Consider the following 22,343-nt stretch of genomic DNA (forward strand, 5'->3'; position numbering starts at 1 on the left):
GAAAAACAATTTGTATCGAGCCTTTAATATAGTGTTTAATCACCAAATATTTAAAATAAATCACAACCTAGAAATGAATTCCTTTGAAATTAAGATTTCAAATGCAAACAAACATTATATATATGTATGTTTTTGAATAGTTTTAAGTCGTTTGTTTTGAAAAAGAAAGTGCATTTTAAAGTTTAAAAAATTCCTGTTCGATAGCTACTGTTCATTAAATCAGATAAAGGTGAATTATATCAATAAGTTTAGAAATCTTTAAAACTAAATCTACCTGTATTTATTCCATACCCCACTAAATATCCTAAATGGACTTTTTCATCTTTCAATCTAGACATAACCATTCATAGTTTTTAGGGTCATTTTCAAAATGAGTTTTGACTGAATAATGAACAGTGCAGAATATGATTTGATGGCACAGTACGACGATTGATCTAGGTATGTACTGGTCTCTCAGGGGTAGTATCTGCAAGCAGGAAGTTAAAGGTTAAAGGATATTATGATAAATCATTGTTGCGAAACAAGGAAGTGATATTGATACATGTCAATATATATACACCTTTTTCAACAAAGAAGCGGTCAATTTTTAACATGTGAAACAATTTTAGGATTTTGTAAGGTACAGTATTTTTAAATAATTTATTTAAAAGGTTAAATAATGAATTAGATAAACCATGCTTTGCTGTTGTTTTTTAACGTAAGCTTTGCTTCTTTTTAATAATGTGAGCAAGTTTGGACTGTTCAATTTTAACATTTCAAATCCAATAAAACCTTAAAGATTGTATTGATTGAAATGGACAAGCACTAATCATACTTTGGAATTTTCTGCAGGCCTTTGTTGTCCAAGCCCATAACCTGTATCAGTTTAGGCAAGGGGCAACTAAAATATGCCATGAGTTTTTAGTGTACAAACTGTTTTTAACTTTTTAACAGTATATCTCATCTTTTAATTAACTCATAGTATGTAACTTCTCACAAATACTTTTTGTATAATGAACATTTCTTCTAAACATTTCTTCTTTTACTTTTTTTTTCACAAAAAATCTCAAAAAGCGTGATGGTTTGTGGGTAGGTAGGTAGACACAACATAAAGCAACACAAATTTCAATATTGCTTCGTTATTTTAGTATATATAACCAAATGGTAAACAATGCAAAAACTGTAGATTCTTTTATTTTGATACTATTTTAATGAATATATCTTTAGTTGGAAAATGACACATTCCGGGGTGTTTATTAAAGGATATATAGTATTATTAATCGAAACATCACTGACAGTTAATTAAATACTGCACTAAGTATTACATATATTAAAATTATTACCTTTGAATATCTCTGTGTATAATGCTCATGCCCACACAATATAGATCAAAGAGATTTTGTAATGAAGATATTCAGTGCCTGGAAACCTACTTTTTTACAGATGCTACATATGAAACATTATAAATTTCATCATTTAAAACACAGCATGGATCTCAAAACTCAAAGAAACTACGTGTATATTTTTTGTCATGTGATGAACTGAACTATACAACTAGCTTTTAAAAGGGTGGTGGTTCTACTCTTGTCTTGCCATCTCATGTCTGAAATAATTCAAAGATGGACGTTGATTTTCTCATGACTTGTGAAGGTGGAGGTTTGCCATATGACATTTACCATTCTGATATCATTTCAACTCAACTCGATTAATATTATCACTGGCTAGCAAAAGTCGAGAATGAACAAGTTTATGGCGGGGATACGGAGGGAAAACATGTTTGTTAGCAAGGGCGCGATGCGAAGTTTAATAAATAAAACGGCAGGTTCGCGGGTAGAAAACACCCTAATTAGCAGGGGCCCGGCCGAAGTTTTATAAATAAAAGTTAGCCTGATTTCCAGCCAAAACCCCAATGAGCGAAAAGTCGAGTATTAATTAGTTAAAATGGCAGAGGCGCGTGGCAAAAACACGCTTATTAGCGAGGGCGTTAATTAGCGTGTCTTCGCTCTGCGCCCCCACCCCTGTTTTATTTCTTAAATCTGGCTTTGCTCCCCCATACGGCGAAGTTTTATTTATTAATTTATTATTAATTAGCATGTTTTCGCTTCGCATCCCCGCCATTTTAACTAGTTTATAATTTTAGTCTCGACTTTTCGCTTGCTTGGCGCGGTCATGGGGTGAAAACACGAATGGCACAAATCCGTCACCATAGTTTTTGTACTTGACATGCCCTTGTATAAAGAAACAAATGGACAAATATTGAACTTGTTTATGCTACATTTTAGTTAACAAATATCAGTCCCAGGAAAGATAGAATCAAAACAATTTTCATCATCAACAATATCTATGGCATCAGATGAAGATCATCGAGTTTACTGCCAGCCTTGTGATGAGGAAGGAACTAGACTCCCTGCCCATGGTTACTGCACTGACTGCAAAAAACATGCTTTACAGTTCACAAAAAACTTAAATCTTCCAAACATCATACAGTTCTAGATGCTATAAGTATGCCTAAAGTTTTGCAGCAAACCTCAGCACCCATTGCACCCATTCACACAAGCTTGTCTGATGATCTAACAACACACTGTTGTAAACATCCACAAGAAATTATCAAGTTCTACAGCAATGACCATGAAAATTACTTTGGAGTGTTTGTGTTACCCTTGAACACCACGCTACTTTCTGCAAAGTTGATCATATACCTGATGCTTCTGGAAATATAACAGGCAGCAAAGAATATCAAGGTATCTTGAAAGCACTTAATACCACTTTTGATCATTGTCAACAGATGGTAGAAGATGTCAAGGAAATGACGCTGAAATCGGACAGGTCACTAAGAGATGCACTAGAAGATATTAAAAAGTTTCGAGAAGAAATAAACCAGAGACTTGATGAATTGGAGAGACAGGTTTTTCTTGTTGTCAATGTTGCAGAACAAAAAAATAACTCAACTTTCACAGCAGTGGAAACATCGCTTGAAGAAATCAGCAATTCTTTGAAGATATCTTCAGAAAAAATCAAACAGCTCAACACATCAATACAAGCTAATAAACTCTTTATGGAGCTTAAGCTTGCAGAAAAAATGGTGGAAGATGTTGAGAAAACTGCGCAACAGCTTTCAACATATGATATCAAAAAGCACCACTTTCAAGCGAATGAAACAATATTAACCAAGCTTAAAACAGAAAGGTCATTAGGTACATTGACATATAATACCTTAAATAAAGAATGTCAACCTGTACAAATAACGTCTAGACAATCTTCACATGATAGAAAAATCTGTGTGAAGACATCAAAAGATAAAACAATTTGCTGGATAACAGGAATGATTCTGCTGACTCCTGATCTTCTTATCATCACTGACTACTTTAACAATGCTGTAAAGATGGTGGATATCAGCAGTCAGTCTGTGACTGATCAACTACAACTAGATTATGGACCATGGGATATCACGAGATTTACCAGTACTGAAGTTGCTGTCACAATACCTGGCATACAAACAATACAATTTATATTAATCGCATCAAACAATCTCAAAAAAAGCACACTATGAAGGTTGATGGAGACTGTCATGGTATAAGATGTTACCAAAATAAACTTGTTGTGTCATTCTTTAAACCCCCAAAACTTCAGATACTTGATATGAATGGCACAATACTAACAACCATTGATGGAAAAAACATTTTTAAATGTCTAGATTATGTCACATGTAACAGAAGTTGTATCTATGTATCTGACTGGGACATGAAGACAATAACAAGATTTAACTGGCAAGGTGATGTGATAGGTAGTTATAGAGGTATGAGTTACCCTATGGGAATTTCACTGTCAGAGGATGGCACTGTCTTTGTGTGTGATAATCAAAGAAATGTTATAGAAGAGATATCAGACTGTTCTACAGGAATGGTTGTGTTGGAGAATCTAAATGCTCCCTATACTGTCTGTTGGTTTGGTGAAACAAAGAAGCTGCATTGCAGTTGTGACAGTAGTTTTTAAAAAAATACAATTCTCATGGTTTATATAAAATTAATGCCAACTTCCTATACATTTATAAACTTTCATAAAACTTAAACAAATGTATTTTAGGAACGGTTAACAAAAAATCGCTTTCCTGTAAAGTTTGCATTAAAAGGCTTAAAACAACCAATGTGCACTGACCGTTTCTACAAAAAGAAACTAAAGTTGTTGCTGCAAAGCCATAACCTCTGAGTGAAAACATTGATATCTATCTTATATCAAGAAGAATGTTGTAGAACATATGTCTCAAAACTGTGACATATATTTAAATAATCAATAAATGTTTTGGTGTTAAGAGAGATTGCCATCGAAATAAAGCTTTTATATATTCGAGATGGCAAAACCTACCATCTTACAAGAACATGTCTTAAAACTCTATTGTTAACTATGGAATGCCGGTAGGGACATGCCACTTTGCTTATTTGCCAACTACTTAATTGCTTATTTGCTAATTGCTGATTTGCCAATTTGCTTATTTGCCAATTTGCTTATTTGCCAATTTGCTTATTTGCTAATTGCTTATTTGCTTATACATGTATACATAATATTTTATGCTATTGTCAGGCGACACGTCCGACTCGCTAAGTTCTTGTTTGATATAAAATAACATATGGAACGCCATTCTGCCATGCCGATTGCAATTTACGAAATGACATTTGCTAATGATTATTGCGAAATGCAATTTGCGAAATGACATTTGCTAGTGATTATTGCGAAATGACAAATGCGAAATGGCTATATGCGCTTCTTACTCTTTGGGGCTGGAATTAATGACCAGCAAATTGACGAATTTATCTTTTAATTGTTTGATAAACTGGCACATAAAAAATTAAACTTGTGCCTCTCATTCCATTTACAGTTACATGTACTTCAAATAGTCGGACTTTACATTCTAAGATTCGGTATTGAATTATTTATACTAAACCCCCCCCCCCCCGGTTTTGTAAGTCAACTGTAAGGGACGTAATACACTGTATCTGTAACGATCCATTAAAAAGAGCTGCATCAATTACAGAGAGTTAAAGGTTCAAACAATATGTGGCATATAGATGGAACCTTTAGGGATTTGTATTCATGGGGCAAAAGATGGTTGGAGCAGAAGGTTGATTTGGCTCATAGCAGACGAAACAAACAAAAATCCATGTCTGATATGCACCTACTTTTTAAAGTCAATTCGTGAGCTCAAGAAGGTTCCGTTCATTTGGACCGGCTACAGAATATGTAAATATTGCTGATGTCAAAACACTTCTTCGTTCTCACCACAATGATATGTTTATCAGATGTGCTGTAATGGATAGATCATCGAATCACAACCAAAGGATCGAATGGTTTTGGCAATATTTGAGATAATCTCTGTTACAGACGTGCATGGATTAATTTGAGTGGTGTTTTGCAAACAGACAACGTTCTTTGTATATATTGCTTGAAGTTCTGTTTCATTCCTACAACTTCAATATCATGCACACCATTGGAATAAGCATCGTGTGCGAAAGATGAAGAATGTAAGATCTCTTTCTGAAATACCAAACATGATGTACACTACTGCTGAATTGTATTGCTGTACCGAGCAGAGCAAAGTTGCTGATGAAGTGGAGGTTGATCATTGCTTGCAAATAAAAACTGTTATGAACGTAATCAATATTGCTTTCAAAAATGTTTTCCGAATGGGCCCTTTCTGTCATTGAACAATACAGATGGCAGATGCCAACTTATCTTGATAGAACATTTGTTTTCAAATTTGATCATAGAGTATATAGAAGTGAAAAGGTTTGGAATACATGTAAATAAAATCATTCTGTCACAGTAAAATTATGAATAAAGAATTATCGATTCATTTGTTATACATGTACATAATTTTAACCATTATAATACTCCCGCAAATAAAGTTTAAGAAGGGAAATTATTGAGTCGGTTGTTGGGGTGGTCGGTTGGCCTATATGCATAAATACCTACATTCTTGTGGCGCCAGCTTCTTTCACAATTCTTTAGGGATCGGTTACAAACTTACAATACATCAACATCATGAAGTGAAGATATACATTTTACAAAAGTCAGTTAGGGCAATCCAGGCATTGCAGATGCCCTTGAATATAGACATGCACATATGTATTATTTGAACATAAAAAATTGTGGAGCAAACTGCTTTCATATTTCTTAAGTGACTGGCTTCAATCTTGAATTATATCATAATCATGAAGTGAATATGAGCATGCCACAAATTTATGGTCTTTCAATTCAGGCATTGCAGAGTTATGTGCCCTTGAAATTAGACATTTTATGTATAAAGGCTTTAATTATTCCTGCATGAAGTTAAAGTTTGTTGTGCGGTAGTTATTATTCGCATCTGTGACAATTTTAGATTGAACAATTAAATTCAATATATATGTATATGGTTATCGAGGCATTATATGTAACTCATAAACATGCTGCGAAGTTGGCATGACTATAGTACATTTATTTAGTTGTTGTTACACAAGCGATATGGCTAAACAATACTATCTCTCCAGTATGTATTCTCATGTATGAATTCATGTTCCTCGGCGAAAAGAGGGATTTTTGGTCAAAATGCAAAATACTAACATTTTTCCTAGAACAATAGGCTATCCCCCAAATTGAGACGAGCTGGTCCACTGGTAGGACACTCGCATGGGATGTGATAGTTCCCAAGTTCGATCCTCGACGGGGACCTATTTGGTTGTTCTTCGAGCATTAGAAATAGCCTAAAAGTTCGTATCAATGAATAATTGTGGGTTCAGAGTACTATGTGCCTGCACAATTCATTGGAACTCCCATTCTCTCTCTATCTGGGTAAAACAGGACGACTGTACTTGTCCCTGAGAGGGATTTAACAGTATTGGTAGAGAGATATTTGAGAAAAAAAATCAACAATTTTGTAAAAATCATGTGTCTTATTTATTTGATTCAAACAAAGAACAAAATTAAAGGAGAGAACACATCAGAATCAAATTCAAGGGAAGAAACACGTCAATTATAAACTACAAATTAACAAGCTGAACTTAGCAATCTCCATCATCATCAACAACAGCAGCAAAGCTTCTGACTCACTATGTTGCAATCTCTTTCTCTTCTTTCTGTAAATCTCAGAAACATGCATGTTATAATAAAACAGAGATACAAAATATCCAAAAGAAGGCAAAAGAAAATACACGTTTAACTTAACAAACTTAATAGCATATTGAAAAATTAGGTATCTCCAAGCAGAGTTTAAATTTTATGGGTAACACTATATGAATTGGGAAAAAATGTTGCTTAAAATACAGATATTTATCAAAAGATAATCCATTGATACAAATGCTATGATTGAATATTACCAGTATAAAATATACAGCTAGAATATGAGATATTAATAAGTTTTATATCATTTAAGGGATGTTTTTACATTGTGATCTAAAACCAAACTTTAAACTGGACGGGTCCTTTCGGAAACGGAAGTAGCTATGTCTCGCCTCATATAACACAGAATGGAATGTCTCTTTTAACATGAAGGCCGAATTGTAACACTTATATTTATTTTCAACAGAGTTGCATGTTGCAAAAGTGCTCATCTTTTTCTGCGTATATGCGAATGAGATGTATTGACCTATCTGACATATGGCCCGGACATGTACTGCTATTAAGATTTACAAAAGGTAATAACTCTTAATCTATGAAAAAAAGAGTTATGGTTCTTGTGTAATACACTTCACATATATGTAATTAATCTACCTACAAAGCTTCAAATTGATATCTATTATACTTTTTGATATAGCCCAGATGAGAATTTAGTTTAGAAATTTACAAAGGGCAATAACTCATAAACTATGAAAGGAAAAGTTATGGTTCTTGTGCACCTTTTCATGTGATATAGCTTCCTATCAAGTTTCAAGTGGATACCTCTTGTAGTAGAGTTGTGGAGCAGACACAAAAGTGTGACGGACAGACAAACGGACGGACAGACAGGTGGACAACGAAGTTGAACCCTGTACTTATTCGGACTCATTTAATGGAAAACATACATGTAGCATCATATTATTGTTTTGGCATCAAATGACTGCATATTATAATAAAAAAGTACACAGCAAAGACTGAAATAATAATACAAGCAGAATCAACTCACATATAAATTCTGTTAACTTGTACTCATAACTAATAAACATGATAAATGTCCCATACAATACTGAAAAAACAACTTCATGTCTTTTTCTTTTATTCAAAAGTTTCATTTATAAACGTCAATGGTAGCCAGTATTCTGTCAATCAGGTTGCAAGTTATTTTTATCCAGTTCTTACGGTAAAAATGGCGTTAATATTTTTTTTACATATTTCAAATTGAGTAATAATAAAAGCCAGATAATCAGACAACTTCATTAATTGAACAAAATCCAGGTACACAACAACTCATTCTAGTATAGGGAAACTCCACTCCATTACCATTTTGGTACATACAATAAGAGGTGAAGTACATGTACTAGTAATAAGACTAACATTATATAAATTCTTGTTATATGAATCCCAAAAATTTTAAACAAATATATTTTCGTCTTACAAAATGTCTTGAAAGAAAGGACTATGAAAGCGTTCATTTCCTTATATATTTATTTAATATGACTCTAAAAAAATCAACATGTAAAAAAAAACTAGATATGAAGGGACCTTTAGAGGACAGTGCAATTGATTTTTCGGAAGAAAAAAAAATAAAGCAAACTTTTGAAACAATTTCTTTTGCATTACTGAAAAGAATTAAAACAAGAGCTGGTCGTATTACAGGCAAAGCTCAAGTATTCAAAGTTGTCACTTTATTAGAGATTTTGACAGAGATACATGTACAATCAAAATTTAAAATATCAGTATAAAAAAGTTAAAATATTAGAAACAAGTTACATTAGACAAAGCTAACATTGAAACAAAGAAGGTAAACATGCTCCATTACTTTAATGACCATCATTTTATTTAAGTCCTGGCATAAGATTTCAGCAAGTCACATCACATTCCTTTACAGTAACAGACTATTTTTGGATCGGTGGCATATACTGGACAGAATTTATTAGCATCGACGTAATCGATCTACTGATTCTAAATTATCACCTCTACTTTTCAAGTCCTTGAATTCTCTTGACACATTTTCTCCGTTTGCACATTTGCTGAGCCACTTTGCTTCGATGACGCATTAGCTCAACCTACATTTTCCGGTTTGCTTTGTTTTGCTGACATTTCAGCTGGACACACTTTTTCCTCAGAGTCACTGAAGTACATCAGTGGTTTGTTTTGCATACCCATGTATAACCTTGTGGCTCCAATATACTTCTTATTGTGTTGAATGTAGTTAAAAACAGAAAAATTATCTTCATCAACCATCTCGTCCATCATAATTAAAAGGACTATATAACCCTCGTTTTAACATTCATCATGAAGTTAATATTCTACTAGCAGTCTGTTTCTCACAATTTCATAGTCATCATTACAACCTAAGTGCAGTTTCAATACTCTGTGTTTGAAAGAGCGCATCAACTTAAGCTCCAGCTCTGTTCTCATTCACCCCACAGCGTATCAAGTACTCCTCAGCCTGCAATACGAAACAATAACAGTAAGTATTTATTGTTACTTGCTACAGGGCATTGGCAGTGTTCATTACCATAAATGTCAATAAATAGTCTAAATCAAGCTACAGTTTTTGTATGTACGTTGTGGTTCGGGTGGATCACTTATCAAGAACTTATTGCCTAGTTTTTACTATCAACAATAGGAACTGTAAGATTACTATGGATGGCTTTTCAGTAAGGCGTTGGTCAATATTTTAAACCTTTATCTACAATTACAGCTGCCTGCTGTCATAATGAGTACTTTTATTTTTAATTGATATCCTTTGTGACAATGGCTACTGTACTTGCCCGCAAAAATTAACCAAGCTGTGAAGCTGACGCGATTGCCGATACCAGGGTGAGTACAATATCTTGAAATATTCTTGAAGCTAAAAATCATACCTTCATTTTCTGTTTTGTTGCAACAACTAGAGAACTTGTTGGCATCTTTCTTGATGCTTTTAAGGACAGGAGTTTCCATTTAAGTTCTTCTAAAGTAGGAGCACTACCTATAAAATGTTTTGAAAGAGTATAATTATCTATATTAGATAGCAAACAAATAGAAAGCAAATGTTTCCTCAAAATTGAGCGTCTCATGGAATTTCCAACAATATGTTACATTTTGGTCATTTTGAGATAATTAAATATTCACAAATCACAATCTATTACAGACATTTTCATATAAAAAGTATTCAAAACTGTAGCTTGGATATTTATTGATTTTGATAACTATTTACACTATATACATAACAAGCGAAATACCGGAAATGACTTTTAAACAATTGATAAAAAAGTTAAAAACATATTTAAATGGTCAATTACTGCTAATGATACTAAAGTTCTATTCAATATTTATCACACAGTAAAAGAATAAACATTTGATAAGCATTGGCCCCAAAACATTTAAAAAAGTCATGGGTTTGGGGCCAAAAAGTTAGCAAAAACCCCTGGTTTTCATTTAAAGTAAATATGGTAAAAAAAAAAACTTTTAAATTTCCCCAAAAAATGCCAAAATTTTTTATAAAATTAAAAGGAAAAACACTGCATACAAAAGAAATTTCTTATGGAAATATTATTATGTAAATACTAAATATTATTTGTAATATCTGGTCATTTATTATTATGTAAATACTAAATATTATTTGTAATATCTGGTCATTCCTGGTACAAAGTATCCCCTGCATTAAGTACTTGAGGATACTGTTTCACGCCTTAATTGAAGCTTAAAAAACCCAAACATGTGTAAAATATTCTTTATTACTGTTTATCTTGTTTTTACTTCGCAAACATCTGTTTACTACCTACCTTCCTGGAAGACAGCGGTCTGAATTAATGCTGGAAATTGATCTGAAATAACCTTGTGTCAATAAGCATTTTGCATTTATCATTAGCAAATATCATTTCGCATTTGTCATTTCGCAAATAACAATTTGCAAATAGCAATTCGCATGGCAGAATGGCTTTCCATACGAGTCGAGTTTTTTCGCCTATATGAATCAATGAAAAAACTGTACTGTTATATATCACATGCTCATTGAAGTGTACTGAGTATAATGGGTTAGTAAGAACAAAGGAAATGTTCCAAACCATGCGATAAGGAAGTGATATTGATATTAAAGTCAATATTTATACACCCTTTTTAACATAGAAGCGGACATGTTTTAACCTGTGAAACAATTTAAGGATTTTGTAAGGTACAGTTTTTTTAAACAATTCATTTAAAAGCTGAAATAACAAATTATATATACAATGCTTTGCTGTTGTTACTTTTAACGCAAGTTTTGCTTTTTTATAATAATCTGAGCAAGATTTGACAGTACAATTTCAATATCTTTAATATGAAACAAAAATTTACGATCGTATTGATTGATATAAAATGATAATAATGAACTTGCACACATCACATTGGACTGGATCAGTTTAGGCAATGGCCGGGCAACTGAAATGTGCCATGAGTTACAAACTGTTTTTAACCTTTTAACTGTATATTTCATCTTTAAATTAACTCATAGCTTGAAATTTCTCACAAATACATTTTTGTATACTGAACCTTTCTTCTTTTGTTTTGTTTGCACAAAAATTCTCATAAAAGTGTGATGGTAGGTGAGTAGGTATATATTAATTAATTGGTTATAGGTAGACACAACACAGCACAACACAAATTTCAATGCAGTATATATTACTATATGGTAAACAATGTAAACACTGTAGATTCATTTATTTTGATAGTATTTCAATTAATATCCCTTTAGTTGGAAAATCTCACATTCTCGGAGTGTTTATTAGAGGAAATATAGTATTATTAATCGGGTTAAAAACTGTACTATGCATAACAGATATGAAAATTATTAGCTTTGAACATCTCTGTGTATAATGTTCATTTCTACACAATAAACACCTATTTTGGCGATCGAAGAGATTTTGTATTGAAGATATTTTTACAGCTGCTACATATAAATCATTATAAATTTTAGCATTTAAAGGCCTGGGAACAAGTATAAAAGGCAGACAAGCAGAAAAATGGCCACTGCTGTTGAACTCTGTATGCTGTCTGCTAGCATAATCAGAGAGAGATAGAAAAATGAAATTTCAAAATTTAAAGAGACATACCTCATATTATTTGCTATAAATTGGCACATCACTTCTTTATCATGTAAGCAACATTCCTTGAAAGTTACAGATCTCTGTGATACTTAGAAGTACTACTTTAAAAAAATATTTTTTTGAAAACAGTTAAAAATTCAAATTTCCCTGTATATTTGATTGACAGTTGTACAGAGGTTATGACCTTTCTCTCAGCCAACTACATCTCTCTAGGTATAAACATTCTCACAGTAGAGTTTGACAGATGGCGGGGAAATAAATACTAGGGCAATAAATACTACCAGAGAAATACTATGAAAGCAATGAACTTGAATTTTTATTTATTGATTGTGTTATATTCTATCCCTACAATCATGAATTTATTAACTTGAAATGACATCACTATAAGTTAATTGTTGATATATTGATTGTTAGATGTAAAAGAAACATTCAAATTTATGTATCACCTAAATGTGCATCACTGTCTATTCCCACAAGTGGCCCATGTATGGTTCACCAACTGGATTCGGGAACCACTCCCTCACAATGTTTAAAACACATTTCGGTATAATATCACGCCTGTGCCACACATATTTTCTAAATCGCCTGTCCCCTTGTAGGGCAGCAGTTTTTGCTTCGACATAACGCAGATCTGACCATGCATTACGATGAAGTAGCATTGTCCAAAAGCGCTTGTATAATTCCTTGCGTAAGCTTCTATTCCTTGAGTGGGAGGGCTATTTTCAGATTCCCACCAAAGTTGCCTGTTCCTTTCATCTGTTATACATGGCCTACACAGACAGTAAATACACTCTTCTTGGTCATGATCTTGTTGGATCCGAAAGTTTGTCACATTGCTATCATTTTCATCTTCTCTACAAGTTTGAGTTGACACTTCTGAACTTATGTTTTGTCTTTGAATTTCCTGTAGTCCCAGTCATTATAATTAAACAGTTGATTAATTGTCTCTAATTGCTCTGGTAATAATTCAAGTGTTACCCTGATAGTTTCCTCAGCCATTGAACAAAGTATACAAGTCCAAATCACTATTAGTACACCAATAATTTAAATACATGTAATGTTATAATTTAGATATATATCAGAATGATCTTTCTCTGCAAACTGATTATTGACACACACTGCACAAGTACACAGCATGAAACATGTGTTTCTCATTTGCACTATAGATAAAATCACTGTTATTACTTTATGATCAAGTGGTGAGGTATTGGTCAGTTCTAACACAAAATTGGAATAGTCTATCTAGTGTAATAGGTAAAGTATGTAATCTAAAGAAAAAGTGAAATAAATGCATTATTATTTAGTATATAATTCGACTCTGTTCATGTACACAGTCTAAATTACAATTGAAACACATCTAAGGTATAATACCTTGAATTTTGTCAATGCCATAATTTGATTAAAATTAATATATTGCCATCTTCCTCACCCTAGATACAGAAGGACTCCCCCAACTAATTAATTACCTAAGATATATACCAAATCCCTATCATAACACTTCAAACTCTTTGTGACTAAAAATAAAAAGGAATATTATACACGTATACAAGGTTGATCATTGGGAATTATTGAACATGAATAGAAGAAGACCACCTAGTTTTAAAATTTAAATACCTGGTGAATCTGACAAAAAACAGGAATTTAATGCAAAAAAAAATGCAACATGTAAGGGACAGATTGACAGAATTATTAAACAGAGCAGTCAACAATGGTGATATTTTAGATTCTGTTCTCAATTATTGGATTGACAGTCATGATCCTAGTGAGAAAGACGACTCAACAACTACATCTTTTGCACAAGTGGACAGAAAAGACACTGAAGATAGCCTATTTGTGACGGCATCAACATCGTTGCAACAGCTGGTGACAATATCAGAAAATCATGCTAGGTTATGTAGACATAAACAGAAAATTGTAAAAACTGTGTACCGTGGACATGTAGTGGTAAATACATTACAGTGCGATAATGCAGAGAACCCACACATTACCAAGTGGTCGTCGTCACCCTACCTGCCAAATAATGAATTTCTTGTCAACCAGAATGCATCATGCAATAACATGTAGTGGAATGCTGCCTGTTCACTACACAAGGTTTGCTGATACAGCAAAATATTGGTAGTATAACAAAACCAAAGAGACGAAACATATCAAAGGTCTTCAATCAAAGTGTAAAGGAGGCATATGAATCATCAATTGATGAAGCTTTACTTGAGGAAATCGCCTGGTATGAAGACCTCGATGGCATTGACATCATGACTGACGCTCGGCATGGTTGGAGAAAAAATGCCAAAGACAGCAGCATCGTTGCGCTTGGTGAAAAATCACACAAAGTCCTTCAATGTGTGACTGTAACAAAGTCTGATGATATTGTGTCACAGGGACATGAGAAAGTTGGAACTGAAAAAGCATATGAATACTTTGATTCCAAAGATGTAACTGTGAATGTGCATACACACGACAGGAACATGTCCATTAATAAGATGGTGAAAGACAGGCCTGATACTCTGAACCAGAATGACTCATGGCATGGAGTGAAATCTGTGAAGAAAGCAATGAAAGCGGTATCTTCTGGACCAAAATACAAGCAAGGGAATACTTGGTTGGAGCAGTTGGTAGACAAGGTTGAACCAATTGCCACTCATTTTCACTGGGCAATCAGAAACTGCGCGAGCAATCCGGAAAATCTGAAGAAACTTCTGAAGAATATTACCTCACATTATAAAAATGAGCACAGCGATTGTCACCAAACATCAAGATGCAAAATAGATCCTAACTATGAACCATCAAGGACAGTCATTACTGACCCAAAAGCAGAAAAAATGTTACAGACTGTCATTGAAAAGTCGGTGATTTATAAATCTCCCCAAGACTATATACTGGCTAGGAACACATCATACGTGGAATCGTTCAATAATGTGATGAACATCTTCCAGGACAAGAGGATTGCATTCAGTGATGACACATATCAAGTCCGGTCAATGCTAAGTGTTCTGCACTGGAATCACAATGTTGACCGGGATCATACATCAGTATGGAATCCAAAAGATCCACGAGCACCACGCAGGCAACGTGGTAAAAAGAATTACAAGCCTTACAACTACAACTACAGAGACCAAATCTGGAATAAATATATGGATACTATCTACCGGCCGCGCAGAGTAAGACAACAACATAGGCAATAAATAAAACAATATACATTGTATTCAAACTAATGGATCATAAGTGATTTGTACATATTATGTGAAAATAACGATAGGTTTTGTGTACACTGTTTCCTAATAGAATTCATTGAAAGTGAAAATGAAACAAACATTTAATATTTTTAACTTTACTTTTCATAACCATAATTTAGTTCACCAGAATTCATAAAAAAATAAGTTTTGTTTCCCAAAAAAATAAAAGAGTCAAGTGGACAAACAGATAAATGTAAGTTACATTTTTTCTATATACAAGGCATTTCTAAACAATTAGTATTTACTGTTTGTATATACTGACTATCACCGATTTCATAAATTATACACTTCATTGTAAAAATATGTAATTGCAATAAACATCATGAGAGCACTGCTATTACCTTTTCATCAAATTGCAAATCATTACCCCCCAATAAATACACAACTTCTTTATCTCTCCTGAATGCTGAACTCTCCTATACTATTGCAGACCACATGTTTATATTTACAAGCATGCTGACCTCAGGTCATGATAATAAAACCCCGCCTCTTGTACCTAATATGCTTAATGGCCATCCGTACGGATATCTGAGTTCACATTCCCCGGCCTTTAAAACACAGCATAGATGTCAAAACTCAAAGAAACTACATGTACATTTTGTATATTATTTTTTGTCATGTAATGATCTATGCAGCTAGCTTTTAAAAGGATGGTGGTTCTTCTCTTGTCTTGCCAACTTATGTCTGAAATAATGCAAAGATGGACGTTGATTTTTTTACTTGTAAAGCTGGAGGTTTTCCATGTGATATTAACCATTCTGATATGATTTAAACTGAACTCGATTAATATTATCACAGGCAAGCAAATGTTTGCACTTCCGAACTGTTCTTATGGTGGCTGACATGTGCCATTTGTGTTTTCGTCCCACGACCGGGAATTAACGGGGGCGCGGAGCGGAAACACGCGAATAAGCGGGTGCACGGGGAATGTAAACAGATAAACTTCGCCCCGCGCTCCAGCTAATTAGCGCGTTTTCGTCCCGCCACCCCGCTAAGTGATAAGTCGAGAATTAAGTTTATGGCGGGGTGAAGGAGGGAAAACAAGCTAATTAGCCAGGGCGCGGGTGCGAAGTTTAATAAATAAAACGTCAACCCACAGGGGCGCAGTGCGAGATTTAAAAAAATAAAAATGCGGGGTCGCAGGTCGAAAACAAGCTTATAAGCGGAGACCCAGGGCAAGTTTATTAAATAAAACCTTTTCTCGCCCTCCCGCAAATTAGCTTGTTTTCCACTCACAACCCCGCCGAGCAAAATGTCGAGAATTAACAATTGAAAAATGGAAGAGGCGCATAGCGAAAACACGCTTATTAGCATGGACGCCCCCCTCCCCTCGTTTAATTCTTTAATATTGATTCGTTCCCCCAGCGCACAGGCAATCGGTGCGTGGCTTGGATTGTATACATGTACATGACCACGCCCAGTTATTTTTAAACCGCCATTTAAACTTGTTTATTCTCGTCTTTTCGCTTGGCGGAGTCGCGGCGAAAACACGAATGACACAAATCAGCCACCATAGTTTCTTGTTTTTGTATTTGACATGCACAAGTATAAAGAAACAAATATACAAATACTTAACTTGTTTATGCTACATTTTAGGTAAAACATGGCAGTCCCAGGAAAGAAAGGATCAAAACAGTTTTCATCATCGACAACATCCATGGCATCAGATGAAGATCTTCAAGTTTACTGCCAGCCTTGTGATGAGGAAGGAACTAGACTCCCTGCCCATGGTTACTGCACTGATTGCAAGGAACACCTTTGTAAGACATGTTTTACAGTCCACCAAAAACTTAAATCTACCAGACATCATACAGTTCTAGATGCTATAAGTATGCCTAAAGTTTTGCATCAACCCTCAACATCCATCCACAAAAGCCCGTCTGATGATCTTACAACACCCTGTTGTAAACATCCTCAAGAAATAATGAAGTTCTACTGCAATGGCCATAAAAATTTACTTTGCAGTGTTTGTGTTACCCTTGAACACCAAGCTGCTATCTGCAAAGTTGATTATATACCTGATACTTCTGGTAATATAATAAACAGCAAAGAATATCAAGTTATCTTGCAAGCACTTAATACCACTTTTGATCAGTATCAACAGATGGTAAAAGATGTCAAGGAAATGACGGCGAAATCGAACAGATCACTAAAAGATGCACTAGAAGATATTAAAAAGTTTCGGGAAGAAATAAACCAGAGACTTGATGAACTGGAGAGACAGGTTGTGCATGTAGCCAAGGTCACAGAACAAGAAAATAACTCAAATATCACAGCAGTAGAAACATCGTGTGAAGAAGTTACAAAATCTTTAAAGATATCTTCAGAAAAAATCAAACAGCTAAACACATCAAAACAAGCTAATACACTGTTTATGGAGCTTAAGCTTGCAGAAAAGTTGATGGAAGATGTTGAGAAAACTGCACCACAACTTTCAACATATGATGTCAAAGAGCACCACTTTAAAGAAAATGAAACATTATTAACTAAGCTTAAAACTGAGAAGTCACTTGGTATATTGACTCACAAACCCTTACATAAAGAATGTCAACCTGTACAAATAAAGTCTAGACAATCTTCACATGAGGGAGAAATCTGTGTGAAGACATCAAAAGATGAATCAAGCTGCTATATAACAGGAATGACTCTGCTGACTCCAGATCTTCTTATCATCAATGACTTCAATAACAATGCTGTAAAGATGGTGGATACCAGCAGTCAATCTGTGTATGATCAACTACAACTAGATGATGGACCATGGGATATCACCACAATAACAAGTACTGAACTTGCTGTCACAATTCCTTACAAAAAGACAATACAGTTTATATCAGTTTCATCAAACAAACTCAAAAAGAGGCACACTTTGAAGGTTGATAAGAAATGTTTTGGTATAAGCTGTTATCAAGGTAAACTTGTTGTGTCATTCCTTAAGCCTACAAAACTTCAGATCCTTGATATGGATGGCACTATACTGACAACATTTGATGGAAAAGATATTTTCATGTTTCCATATTTTGTCACATGTAACAGCAGTTCTATCTATGTATCTGATTGGTGGATGAAGACAGTGACAAGAATGAACTGGCAAGGTGATGTGATAGGTACTCGTTGTTGTACTTATAGTTGTATGAGTGAGCTTAAAGGAATGTCACTGTCAGATGATGATACTCTCTTTGTGTGTGATGATGCAAGGTGTGTTATAGAAGAGATATCAGGCGACTGTTCAACGGGTAAGGTGGTGTTGGAGAATCTGAAAGCTCCCTATACTGTTTGTTGGTGTAGTGAAACAAAGAAGCTGTATTACAGTTGTAACTCTTCGAATGAAAGAATTGCCAACTTTCTAAACATTATAAACTGTGATAAATCTTATACAAATGTATTATAGGAAAGATAAAAAACATGTTTACCTGTAAAGTTTGCATTAAAAAGGCTTAAAACAACAATGTGCACTGACCGTTTCTACAAAAAAGAGAGACTAAACTTGCTACTTCTTAGCCATACACACTGAGTCAAAAGCATTAATATCCATATTATAACAAGCAAACATTTGTAGGACGTATTTCTAATGACAGTGACAGATATTCCAATAATCACATTTGTATGGCATTTTTATAAAATTTTCATTTGCAAATTGTCAAATCTTTTAAGCAAAATTTTAGAAAACATGAAATCAATGAAATGAAAATTTTTATTTACCATGATATGCTTAAAGTGAATAAAGCTAGATATTTGCTGAAAAATTAATGTTTGAATTTTGTAAAAGAATACCAATAAAATACCTTTCTGTGCATGCATAGAATCAAAGCTTAAATGTTAAAGCTGTTATGCCTCATATTTGCATGTCAATTTTTTACAGAGAATTTTAAGCATTTTACAATTATCTTCTTTATATACTCTTTAAATATATTCTTTAAATGTATAATGTTTTAACATTACATTTATCTTTTGAAGTTTTTACTTCCAAACTTTTATATAAGAATCGCATACTTTGGATTAAAGTATTGTTGAAAATACAGATAGCCATTGTAAATAAAGCTTTCATATATTCAAGATGCCAAAATCTACATTTTTACAAGAACATGTCTGAAAACTCTATTGTTAACCTTTTCAATATTTGCTAACTAGTTGTCAGACCAAGATAAAGCTATTTTAGTTGTTGATATAAATCAATCTTTAAATATTATTTTAATAATTTCAAACAGAAAATTGTTTAGGTCATTTCATGGAGTACTGGTTCTCTTTTTCAATTAGGTGTAGATGAATTCTTACTTCATTTATATACTTTTCAAACTCTCAAATAGTGGTTAGTGGATAATTCCTGGTAAGTAACTATATATATATATATATATAAATATATATATATATATATATATATATATATATATATATATGTCTCACTGTAAATATGTAAATGTATTTCATTTTCATTCTTCTTTATTAAATATATGTTTATTATTATTATCTTTGTTATAAATTTCATGTTGTTTATTGTTCCTTTTTGGATAAAAAATGTATTTATAATTTTTCTCATCAAAATGTTTTATATAAACTGCTCTTATTGTTTAAGCATTTAGTAATTTTGTAAGACTTTAGTAATATTCATTCTTTAACTACATAATTTTGATAAAAAGGCATTTGTAAATACTTTATGAAGTCAGTATCAAATGATAACAGAAAAGCATTAAAAATATTTTAATTTGACTAAACTGAAGTCGCATTTTGAGTAAATTTACATTTTAAAAAAGCTATTTTGACAACATTTGAAAAAGCTTTTTTGACAGGAAATGAGTTTTGTTGGCATATTTTTGAGTGAAGTAAATTCATGTACATATACATTCATTATTTGGTATCCTTGCACACAGAAAACGAGTTGTTATCTTTTGTATGTACCATAGAGTTAAACAAATACTCCCCTTTTTATAAGAAAATATTATTTAAAGGCCTATTCAGGCTCAAAAATGCTTTCATTTGTATTAAAAGCTTTTAAGTTTGGTATACTTTCATATTAATCTAAAATAACTCATCAGTCATTTACCTTAACCATCTTTTTCATCTCTTCCTCTCTGAAAACAAGAAAGTTAGGGTGATTTAGTATTTTGTATGGAAGCCAAAATAGTACTTTGGTTACATATTGCTACTTTTATAAAAAAAATATTTCACTTTTATTCTGTTTTCTTCTAACATTCTCTAAAACTATGAAATCCATGTTTGACCTTTCTTAAAAGTCATTATGTGTTAACGTTAATTTATGTTTTGTAAAATAATCAGATGATCTTATTACTAATAATTTATTATAGATTTTAGTTAATTATTAATAATTTGACATCATTTAAATAATGATCAAACTGTGTTTATTGGAAAATTGTCGCTAAGCCACAGCAAAACTACTGACTCAGGTTCGTGATGTGTTCACGTTTTTGCCTAGTCCATATACAAATAAAACCAAATGATAACAAAAAAGGCGTTGCATTCAAAATCCTACTAAAATAGCAAAAATAATATTTTTGCTGTCGAACATTCTAATTTGTTAACAAAATACATGCAATATTATATTCATGTTTCTTAAACAGCAAAGATATTTTATGTTTCAACTGTTAAAAGTATCAACAACATTATGGAAACCACCAAACTGTTTAAAAAAAATATTTAAATATTTTTTAAAGATTTACCTTTATAGCCTTCATCATTTTTTGTGGATTTTTGTGTATAAATGATACTTAGTAATCAATTTCATTTAAAGGACAAGGTCAAATTTACAGAATTCAACCAGTCAGGTTTTGTCATATGTGATATTTTTATAACTTTTGTTTTTGGATATATTATATGGTCCGAATGTAACAATTCAGACATAATAGAATATTGAAATTACAAAAAGAACCGCCAGAAACATTTTAAAGAAAACTGTAAAAACCAATTCTCCTGAAATGTTTCAAAATCTGAAATGCTTATTTTTTCCATGTAGATGTAATTATTTTTCTGGAATTATGGTGTTTGAAGCAATGAATGAATTAACACCAGCATATTTCTGATCTTATTCTTTTATCTCAGAATAAAATGTACTTACTAAGATCATCACAGAAAAAAGACATTATACATAAAGGACCTAAAACAATTTATTTGAAGCATACTTTTTATTATGCTAGTATGGAGTTATAGAACACTATTCCTTTAGAAATAAGAAATTTTACAAGTCTACAATTGTTAAAAATAAAATATTGCATTTCATATGTTTTCTTTGATGCTTTGATGTATTGTCTTAATAAGCTATTTTCATAAAATAAAGAGTATTATTATCATTTTCATTCTTATTATAGCCAATAATTGCAAATGCAAGCAAAATTCAGGAATAATCAAAAAAGCTGGTTTGTCGCCGAATGATCTTCACTGTGTTTAGAGTTACTATAGAAAATTATGTGACATGTGAATGTACAGCGATGTGTATGTTGTCTGATTTGTGCCATTCGGGTTTTCATCCCCGCCAAGCGAAAAGTCGAGAATTAACAAGTTAAAACGGTCGGGTGCTAAGCGAAAACACGCTAATTAATGGAGGCGCGGGGCGAAGTTGACTAAATAAAATTTTATTCGATGTCCCAGTTGTTCTATTTCTGAAATATCGCTCCGCCCCTCCCACGCAGGGCGAAGTTTTATCTATTAAACATTGCTCCGGGTCCCTGCTAAATAGCTTGATTTCGCTCGGCGCCCCCGTCTTTTCATCTTATCAATTCTCGACTTTTTGCTTGGCGGTGTCGTAGGGCGGAAACTTTGATGGCGCAAATCTACCACCATACTTATGAACACAGGTGAGATTAATTTTCCATTTATTTCATATCTGCGGTCTCATTGTCTTGTCTTCTTTAAAAATGGAATATATTATAACAAACCTACATATACCAGAATTTAAATCGGTCAAAAGGTGATCTTTAACATACTT

At 33.1% G+C, this 22,343-nt stretch overlaps 1 protein-coding gene across 2 annotated transcripts; it reads left to right on the plus strand.

Annotated features, from left to right (window-relative positions):
- The first annotated feature begins 567 nt into the window (after nucleotides 1–567).
- On the plus strand, nucleotides 568–19,732 carry LOC132725383 (uncharacterized). 2 transcript variants are annotated; one of them, XM_060710486.1, is made up of 2 exons: nucleotides 568–619; nucleotides 17,006–19,732. In XM_060710486.1, the coding sequence occupies exon 2, from the start codon at nucleotides 17,013–17,015 to the stop codon at nucleotides 18,795–18,797; it is 1,785 nt and encodes a 594-aa protein (XP_060566469.1). In that variant the 5' UTR covers nucleotides 568–619; nucleotides 17,006–17,012; the 3' UTR covers nucleotides 18,798–19,732. The 2 variants fall into 2 exon arrangements, with proteins under 2 accessions (XP_060566469.1, XP_060566468.1); XM_060710485.1 differs by lacking the exon at nucleotides 568–619 and adding an exon at nucleotides 11,140–11,266.
- Nucleotides 19,733–22,343: the final 2,611 nt, after the last annotated feature.

The sequence above is a fragment of the Ruditapes philippinarum genome, unplaced genomic scaffold (genome assembly GCF_026571515.1).
Source record: "Ruditapes philippinarum isolate M1 unplaced genomic scaffold, ASM2657151v2 ctg15720_1_1_1_1, whole genome shotgun sequence".
Lineage (NCBI taxonomy): Eukaryota > Metazoa > Mollusca > Bivalvia > Venerida > Veneridae > Ruditapes > Ruditapes philippinarum.